The sequence below is a fragment of the Sciurus carolinensis genome, chromosome 13, assembly GCF_902686445.1.
Source record: "Sciurus carolinensis chromosome 13, mSciCar1.2, whole genome shotgun sequence".
Taxonomy (NCBI): domain Eukaryota; kingdom Metazoa; phylum Chordata; class Mammalia; order Rodentia; family Sciuridae; genus Sciurus; species Sciurus carolinensis.
Genome location: NC_062225.1, coordinates 24,873,706 through 24,883,323, shown reverse-complemented (window position 1 = coordinate 24,883,323; position 9,618 = coordinate 24,873,706). Strand labels below are relative to the sequence as shown.

General features: G+C 50.7%; 1 protein-coding gene across 1 annotated transcript; it reads left to right on the top strand.

Annotated features, from left to right (window-relative positions):
* Nucleotides 1-868: 868 nt before the first annotated feature.
* Nucleotides 869-3,577, top strand: Egr4 (early growth response 4). The gene is made up of 2 exons (XM_047523170.1): nucleotides 869-1,288; nucleotides 1,689-3,577. Exons 1-2 carry the CDS (start codon nucleotides 1,156-1,158, stop codon nucleotides 3,002-3,004), a joined length of 1,449 nt encoding a protein of 482 aa, XP_047379126.1. The 5' UTR covers nucleotides 869-1,155; the 3' UTR covers nucleotides 3,005-3,577.
* Nucleotides 3,578-9,618: the final 6,041 nt, after the last annotated feature.

Here is a 9,618-nt window from a genome sequence, read left to right as displayed (position 1 = left end):
GGAGCATACAGTTGCTCTTACAAAAGAGCAACAGGCTTTTTGCCTCTGGACGTGGTGCAATCTTTCTCTTATTTTAAGTGAAAAAAATTACATCGCAGCACAGGGTATATGCCTGCATATGTATAAAATTTTTCTGAAAAAAAAAAAAAAAAAACCACACCCAAGAAACTTAAATGTGACCACCTTAGAAGGTAGAAATGAAGGTGGATGGGGCAAAGAGGGCCCCAAACTTTTCAATGCATAATGTATTATTTTGTACTGACTCCCCCCACGCATACACACCTCTACCAAGTAATGGTATCGTCCTTTTTAACTTGAATTTTATTTGTCCTAGCGGAAATTTAAACACACACACACACACACACACACACGCACAATCAAAACGAAACCTTAAGAAAATGGAAAAATAGGCAATGACCAAAAACCATAAGTAAATAATGGTGATAATCTCTGTGGTTTACTGAAAGTGCCTGGACCTTCAAGTTCTGTTTCCGTCTATAGCAAATTCACAGGTTGGGAGGGACAAAGAGCGGATTCGAACTCCAAAATTGTATTCTCACTGTCTTCGTGTCCTGCCTCACCGCCCCAGGGCCTTTACCTCCAGGCGGGAAACGCAGGTACTGGAAGTTCGGGCCCACGGGGCGCACAGCCCATTCCGGCTCACCCGCGGCCCCGGCGCGCACGGGGCTCCAAGCTCGGGGAGCGCGCCCGCACGCAGCGGAGCGGGTTCGCCGGCGGCGGCAGCTACGTCACAGCCCGAGCTTTCCTTTTCGGGAGTCCCCGGCAAACATCCTGTGTCCATGTTTGGGCATTTACGTCACGGCGGCAGGGCCGGGGCCTCCCGAAATGGCAGTGGCCCGGGGAGTCGGAAGCCCGGAGCCAGCGCCGCCGCAGCTATATAAGTGGGGGGGCTGTGGGTTGGGGGAGCCCGGCTGCGCTTTGAAGAAGCAAGGAGCCGCCGCCCGCGGCTGGTGCGGGCGAGCGAGGGTTCCAGGGCCCCCCGACCCTTTTTCCCAGAGGTGAGCACCCGGAGCCAAAAGCTCGGTGCCGGGGTCTGTGCACCGCGGGGAGCCGCGACCGCCGGCCTCCCCGCAACCTACGTGCCCCCAAGCCCAGCGGGCGAGGCCCCGGGTGCCCCGCAAACGCTGCCGCGCCATGCTCCACCTTAGTGAGTTTTCTGGCCCCGACACGATCCTCAAGTCCTCCGAAGGCTGTTGCGCCGAACCCAGCACTGAATTGCCTCGGCTGCCCGCCAGGGACGCTCCCGCGGCCGCCGGCTATCCTGGAGGTAAGGAGCGCGGCCAGGGGTGCTCAGACGGCGGCGGAGCGCAGGGGCGAGCAGGGGATGGGACGCTGGAAATATAGGGATGGGGGATGGGAGGCGCAGGGGGTCATGGGGCGCGCACTCTCGTTCCCACCCCCACTAGGCCGCCAGCGCCTCCGCCGGAACGTGTGTGTGTGTGTGTGTGTGTATACACCCGGGTGTCCTTTTGCCTATGCACGTGTGTTTTGCGTGTGCATGTTTGTATGTGCGTCCTGGGACGTTTGCTGGCCCCTGCTGAATCACAATGTGCAAAAGGTACTTTGCGTGTGTCCGTGTGCACCAAGGGCTTCGTGGGTAGGGGCTGCGGGTTCAGAGGCACGCCCTTTGATGTGCGCAGAGCTGATTCCTGCTCCCTCCTCACCAGGCGACTTCTTGAGCTGGGCTTTGAGCAGCTGCGGTGCCGGGGGGGACTTAGCCGACTCCTGCTTCTTGGAGGGTCCTGCGCCCACGCCCCCTCCTGGCCTCAGCTACAGCGGTAGCTTCTTCATTCAGGCAGTACCAGAACATCCGCACGACCCGGAGGCACTCTTCAACCTCATGTCGGGCATCTTAGGCCTGGCGCCCTTCCCTGGCCCTGAGGCGGCAGCATCCCGGTCCCCACTGGATACCCCCTTTCCCGCGGGCCCCGACGCCTTGCTGCCGGGTCCGCCGGACCTGTACTCCCCGGATCTGAGCGCGGCCGCCCTCTCAGAGGCGTTTTGGGAGGCTTCGCCTTCCTCGGGCGCCCCCTCTCAGTGCCTGTACGAGCCTCAGCTCTCTCCGCCCGACGTCAAGCCGGGCCTTCGGGCGCCTCCAGCCTCTCCAGCGCTGGACGCTGCCTCAGCCTTCAAAGGTCCCTACGCACCTTGGGAGCTGCTTTCTGTTGGGACCCCAGGAAATTGTGGGTCACAGGGAGGCTACCAGGCCGCCCCCGAAGCTCGTTTCCCCTCATTAGGGACCAAGATTGAGGACCTGCTGTCCATCAGTTGTCCTGCGGAGCTGCCGGCCGTTCCAACCAACAGACTTTACTCCACCGGGGCCTACGACGCTTTCCCACTGGCCCCAGGCGACTTAGGGGATGGGGCCGAGGGCCTCCCGGGGCTCTTGACCCCTCCTAGTGGGGAGGGAGGGAGTAGCGGCGACGGCGGTGAGTTTCTGGCGGGTACACAGCCTCAGCTTTCCCCGCTGGGCCTTCGCAGCTCCGCCACCGCGGACTTCCCCAAACCTCTGGTGGCCGACATTCCCGGGAGCAGTGGCGTGACTGCGCCATCCGTGCAGCCACCGGCCCCTTTTCCCCCGGCCAAGGCGCGGCGCAAGGGGCGCCGGGGAGGCAAGTGCAGCGCTCGCTGCTTCTGCCCTCGGCCGCACGCCAAGGCCTTTGCTTGTCCAGTGGAAAGCTGTGTACGGAGCTTCGCGCGCTCCGACGAGCTTAACCGCCACCTGCGTATCCACACTGGCCACAAACCCTTCCAGTGCCGCATCTGCCTCCGCAACTTCAGCCGCAGCGACCACCTTACCACGCACGTGCGCACCCACACAGGCGAGAAGCCCTTTGCCTGCGACGTATGCGGGCGCCGCTTCGCGCGCAGCGATGAGAAGAAACGGCACAGCAAGGTGCACCTTAAGCAGAAGGCGCGAGCAGAGGAGAGGCTTAAGGGCCTCGGCTTTTACTCTTTGGGCCTCTCCTTCGCCGCGCTGTGAGCAGGAGCTGGGTTTGTAGGTTGGGGCGCCGCCACTCGGCGCGCACAAGATCTGGCCTGTTTCCCCTCCCCGCTCTTTTTCCCACCTTTTATTCGCACGCCCCGGGGCTGGCCACTGGTCCTGCTTCCAGTTCCCTTGAGGCGCCCGCTGCACACGCCCCATTCAGCACCAGCTCCGTGGATAGCTCCCGCTGTTCAGGCGCTGTATTCGTCGTGAACCGTGCTCTGGGGAAAGTCCTCTCAGGTTACCCACTGAGGAGGCACTTCCCTGGGACTCAAGACAGTCTTTTGTAACTGGCTCACACCCCACGCCGTCCTCTTGGCCCCTACCCCACAGACAGGCTGGGGCTTCGCCGAGCCGGTCTCGCGCGGGACTTTGTACAGCAATGTCATTTCCAGCAGCCATTGGATGTAACGTTTTGCTTTGGGGTTATTTCCTTTTTGTTGTTGTTAATTTTTGTAAAGCAGACGCTACTCTCAAGCAGTTGACAAAACTGTTTATTTTTGCAATTAAAATTATTGTGCTAAAAGCTTACTGAATCTGCCATGTAAGCTCCTGACCCTTTCCCCCAACAGCTTCCCAAGACAGCATGTGCCAGAAGACAAAGGCGATCCCCACGCTCATGGAGTGCAGGCCCTGAATACATTACACACCTACTGCCAAGCACACCTGCCAGTGTGACACATAGTAGGCATTCAATAAATATGTATTGAATTAACGAATGAATTTAATCACAGCTGACCTAAGAGAAGTGTTTCTGGAACTAGGAAGTGGTTGAAAGGTGTAGATGTTAAACACTGTGCATGTTATCCTCCTTAATCCTCATTCTAAAGTGAAGCAGGCCTAAACCCCACTCAGGATGAGCAAGCAATGTAGGTAACTTGCTAAGTAACCCAGATAGAAGCAGAGTCAAAACAGTTGGCTCCAAAGCCATTTCTCATTTCCCAGTCGGGGATTGGAGATACCCGAACAGTTAGGAAAGCTTTCCTACTGGAAAGTGAGAAACAGAAACAGAATTCGCCACTAGAGGGAGCGCTAGGCAGTAGCCAAAGCTGCAAAAGGCTGCAGTATTTCAGTACTGTTTGTGGACTACCCAGTGTTCGACGTCACAGAGGCTCCAGCCTGAGCCTATGCATCTGTTCAAGAGTCACATAGTGTCAGGGCCAAAGGGTCTCAGCATTCAGTTGGACCACACCTGAATCTAGCAAGGAGCAGGTCTTGCTTATCCAAGGATTGTGGTCACCTTAGTTATTCTTCCCATAAAGAACCTTTTCCAGGAAGCAGCAGGCTACTTGTCCAACCATGCACTGGACACAGCCAAACTTTCTCTCTAAGCGAACCCTTCATGGTTTTGAGTGGCAGGCAGGAGGGTGGGGAGGAAAGTGTGACTCTGTAATGGGGAAAGAAGGCCTCACTTCTTTATTCTTTGAACTCCCCACCCAAGAGTTTACTCTCCTTTTTGGCCACCTTGAGCAGAACTTGGAGTATAAAAAGTCTGTCATGCACCCCATCTCCCCCCACAGGTGACTCCTCTCTGCTAAGACAGGGAGAGGGCCTGTATCTGCAGACTTCATTCTTTTCCCTTCTGAGCTGCTTTGAATTAGGACAGCCCACAGTTCTCTGATGCCAAATCAACCCAACTCCTGATCCTCTGACTTCACCCCTCCACCCCTGCAGTCCAGTTGACCAGAGAATTCAAATGATTCAGAGAATTCCATCCTTTTCTCTCCCTCAGGTATTAAGTGTTTTCACTTAAAGGCCGAATATCTTGTATCTAGAAACTAATTTGTGTTAAAGAATTTGATTTTACCTTTTCTAGGGGAATTGACATTCTAGAATAGTAACCTGCAGAGGGCAATATTTAACCCTATGGAGAGGTTCAAATGATGGGTTGCTAGGTACTGCTAGGTAAGTGGTAGATTCTGGAGATTTAGGATAATGGTGACTCTCATTATCTTACTATTTAAACGACCACAACTTTCATTCATAGGCATGGACCACCTGAATTCACCTTTACATACAGAGTAGGGTAAAGAAAAGCATAAAGGCCCATTTTTTAAAGCATCTGGCTCCAAAACACACAACCTGAACAAAGGAGGAAGTGCAACTATGGGTGGCTGACCTCTGACCACCACCCTTGCTCCCTCCAGCTTTATTCCATCAAGTGCTGACCCAAGTGTGCTTCATCTTGTTCTCATATTCTAATATTAGGCCTAATATTACTTATGAGAAAAATGGAACTACAAACAAGCGACTTAGTAGTTCTGGTACCAGAGCCAAGCCTGGTTTTAGAACCCATAGATGAGAAGTCCCTCTTATGTCCTCATTTACTGGAGCTTCCGCTAGGGATTTCAAGAGAAGAGAAAGGCCAGAAGGGAGAGAATTAAAATCAAACAATCAGAAAATCAACCCAAACCCAGGATCTAAACAGAATTAAGTACTGTCAGAGAGCTCATTTTCCTTACTTATTCCACTTTTTCATCTGGTCCTCAAAATGTGGGCATTTTCCCAGACTTAGTTCTTAGCTTCTTCTTTCCTATTTCAGCCCTGTTCTTGGAGAGCACATTCATAGATGACTTCTAAGCCAGCTCCAAGGTCCTAAGGGCCATCTCAGTGTGAATGTTCCACCACTATTTTAAATAAAATCTAAAATCAAATTAATCTTCCATATACCCTATTTCTATTAACAATTTCTTTAGTTCCCTAGTAACTAAGTAACTACAGTTCTGCCTAAGTAACTACAGTTCTGTAAGTTACCTTTGTTTCCTCCTTCCTCCACACATCCAGGCTGTCATTTAGACCTGGTGGAACTTATGGACATTTTTCAGGGTCTTATCTACTCTCATTCATGGTACATAGTTTTCTGTCGTGTTTTATGATTTTTAACTTTGAGCTCATCTTTGGTGGGATTTACCTGGTCAGCAATATATTGTGGTCTAGGTGAAAGATACATTTCTGCCAAGCAGTTTTGTTTTTAGGTTTTTATTTATTTATTTTCAGGGTTTCTAATTTTCTCTATATTTTTATTGATGCACTATTCTTGTACATAATGGTGGGACTTGTTTTAACATATTTGTGCATGCCCACAATATGACAATATAGTTTAACTAGTGTTTTCCTGAGCAGTTTTATATTTGCTTCTGTCAGGCACTCCAAGAATATCAACTGATGGCCATAGATCTTTTGTTAATTTCTTGGCTTAGGGCTCCTGTACCATGCAGTTGTTGTGAATTCAAACTCTAGCTCAAGTAGTTATAATTTTTCAGAGGCAGATCCCCCTATTCCAGTCAGGAGTCAGGTTGGAACAAACAAGAAATAAACTCCCTCCCCAGACCTCCTGGGATTTTTCTTAATATACCTCAAATTTACATTTCTTGGTCTCAATTCCCTTGCTTTGATCCATGTAGATTTTCTTTCCTTTCTTGCAAGCTCAGCTAAACACTTTAGGAGTTGTCTCTTACTTTCTGTGAAGCACTCCACATATTCTGTAGCAGAAGTATCTTCGGGTTATCTGTGTGACAATATTATTGAAAACTGAAGCCAGAAAATGTTGATTCTTCTACTAAAGTATTTCCCACATTTATCCTCTGTGCTCCTATCACAATAAAATCACATAAACTCACATAGTAACACTGTACTTGGAAGGAGCTTATGAGTACATGCTGTCCAAACCCTCACTGTATAGAAGAGGAAATTGAGGCCCAAGAGGTTTGGGGTTTTTCTAAAGGACACACAGATAGTGAGATACTAAAGTGGGTCTTCCCATTGCAAGACCAGTGCACATCCTTATGTCTGACATTCTCCAATAGTGGTAGACTCTGGAGACTTAAGATAATGAGTGCCTGCAATATGATGGGTCATTAGCTCCCAACTATTGTGCCTTCCAGTTCACCTGAGGAATTCAAAATACATGCACACACACACACACACACACACACACACACCTGAGTAATGGGCTCACTCAAGTGTGGATTCTTGCACTGTAGAGATGGGGAAGAGTAATAAGAATCTTTATGACTGGGGTATGGGAAAGAGTTTGAAAGAGCAAACAGAATGTCTGCTGTTTCCTCCCCCTCCACTCCAACCCCCGTGCCTTATTTGAGACAAGCCACATATAGCCAGTTTGGACTATTCCAAACGTTCCGTTGTCCCTCTGCCTCATTTTCTCTCCTTGCATCCCACACAGCATGGCACCATAATAAAACTCCTTAAAGCACCATTCATGGCACGGTAGATCAAGGCTTCCACCTTCCTACCAAGATACATACACCCTTGCAATCAAATCTCCATATCTGACTCAAATTCATCTTCCAACCTCCATCGTCATCTTTCCCTTTGCTCTTGGCCTTCTCACCTCTCTCCGCCTGTTATCCAAATACTCCCACCTGTGAAAACAAAACAACAACAACAAAACAAACAGGAGAAGAAAGAAAGGGGGAAAAAAGGGAAGAAGGAAGAAAGGCAACTTGGATAGTACAAAGCTGGAAATGAGGAGGGAGGAGGAAGGGTCAGGAAGGAGAGATGGGAAGAAGCAGAACAGAGGCCTTCATCCAACTGTGGGGTCCCATGAGTGGGACCATACCTCTGGCTAGTCCAGGCCTGTCCAATTCTTGCCAAGCCCGTGATTCTGTGCCTCAGCTTTGGGACCCCAGAAGTATCTGTCACAGAGCTCTCTCTCTCTTATGGTTTCTCTGGCCCACATAGAGTGGGATTCAGTTTAACATTTTTAGAACTGTGGTTCCCATAACAACCAAGCAGGAACTGTTGTCTGTGAAATGCAGCATGGTCACACATGCGCACATGCACACATGCATGCACACATGCATATGCCTTAACACATGCACACAAGCAAATACGTGTGCTTGTACTTACACAAACACACACACATGTACGTACTCATATGCCCTTACATCTATAAGCACTCACAGGCATGTATATATGCACTTGTAAAAACAGACACCCACACACACATACATATTCACAGGTGTACACATGCACATACATGCATATACATCATACACATACACACATTGACAAAATCACACACATACATACATAGCATGCCCTAAATTGTTTCCAAATATTCACAGGAAATGCAGAGTAAGGATAAATGTCACAACAACAAAGGAGGAAACACAACAATACATAGGTATTTTTGACTATCTGGCAAAAGCAGGTGGATTTAAGGAACCTGTGTTTTGACTACGGAAGGCTCAGTTGACTTTATTATAGCAAAGGGAAGGCAGAGGGCCCTGTGGTTGAGCATAGACTGAAGATGAATAACTTGCTTTCAAATCCTAGCCATGTGATTTGTTGATCTCTGAACTTCAGCATCTCTACCTGCAAGCAGGATAATAATAATGTCTACTTGATAAATGTACTAGGAAGATTAAATGATATGCATAAAAATGACTAGCATGATGCTTGGCGCTTAGTTAATAGGAGCTGTTGTCATTTAGGTCTTAGAAGTGATTTCTCATTTGCTCAATCTAAGAAGACTTCCTGGAGGAGGAAAGAAGAAACGAAGAGAAGACGGAGAGAGGGGGAGCTTGACCCCTACAGCCTCCAGTCCTTATTAAATTTCCCATTCCCCAAAAGCCACCTGACAACAAGCCTACAAATTGTCCTTCCTGAAGGTACTGAATGCCACAAATGCTTACGCCTTCATAGGAGTGGGATGGGGTCAGTGGAAGTCCCCAACAGCCTCAAATCTACTGGAGAGTCCTAAGGCTAAGTTGGATTTCCACTCTGCTGCAGATCTACTGCCCCAAGAGGCCTCCTGTGCAGTTTTACCCGAACACTACCCTCAGGCAGAAATATCATCCCTCCTTTTCCTCACCCAAGGATCAGCTCAGCCCTCCTCTTGGTACCTTCAAAACCCTGTCCTTTTTCCTCAGACCCCTCTGCGGCCCTGGAGACTACCTAGAACAGCCAGATTGTGCCTGCCTCACCAGCTAGATAGGCCTGAAACAGAACCGGGACAGGAGTTCTAGGTGCTCCAGTCCTGGGGCTCCTGGCTGCTGTCCTAGCCAAGTGATGGATTCGGCTGGGAAGGAACCAGGGTTCTATTCCCTGCCTCTTTCCTCCTTTTAGGTCTGGGAGGGGATTTGGGACACATGCTCCTAGGCTACACCCTAAGTGCAGGATTGAGCCCGGGAACAGACCAGGCCTGGCCGCAGCCACTCCCAGCCCAGAGGGGATAGTCCCAGGAAGTCTTCAGGAAGACTATACGTCTGACCCGAGATCGCCGGGTGCACGACCCAGGCTCTCCCAGCCCTAAAGGCCGCTTAAGGAGCTTGGCGCATAACCCAGGAGTAGGGCCCGCGCCCGCCCTCGTCCCTTCTCAGGTCCATAGAACCACCCACCCCAGGATTTGCCCCAAGGTGGGAGTAGGCCCACGCCAAGGTGGTTAGACGGACAGACCCTGATTAAAGGTGGGCAGCGGAGGCCACCGCTGGAGCCCGGGGCAAAGGAATGCACTGGGTGGTGCCGGGAGCTGTGAAGACTGGAAGCTAGCAGTCCCTGCACCCCAAGGGCGGCGCCGCGGACCCCTCCCCCACCGAAGCCACCTTCAGCGGAAAACGTGGGGTCCCGGCGCAGCCGCTTCTGGCCGC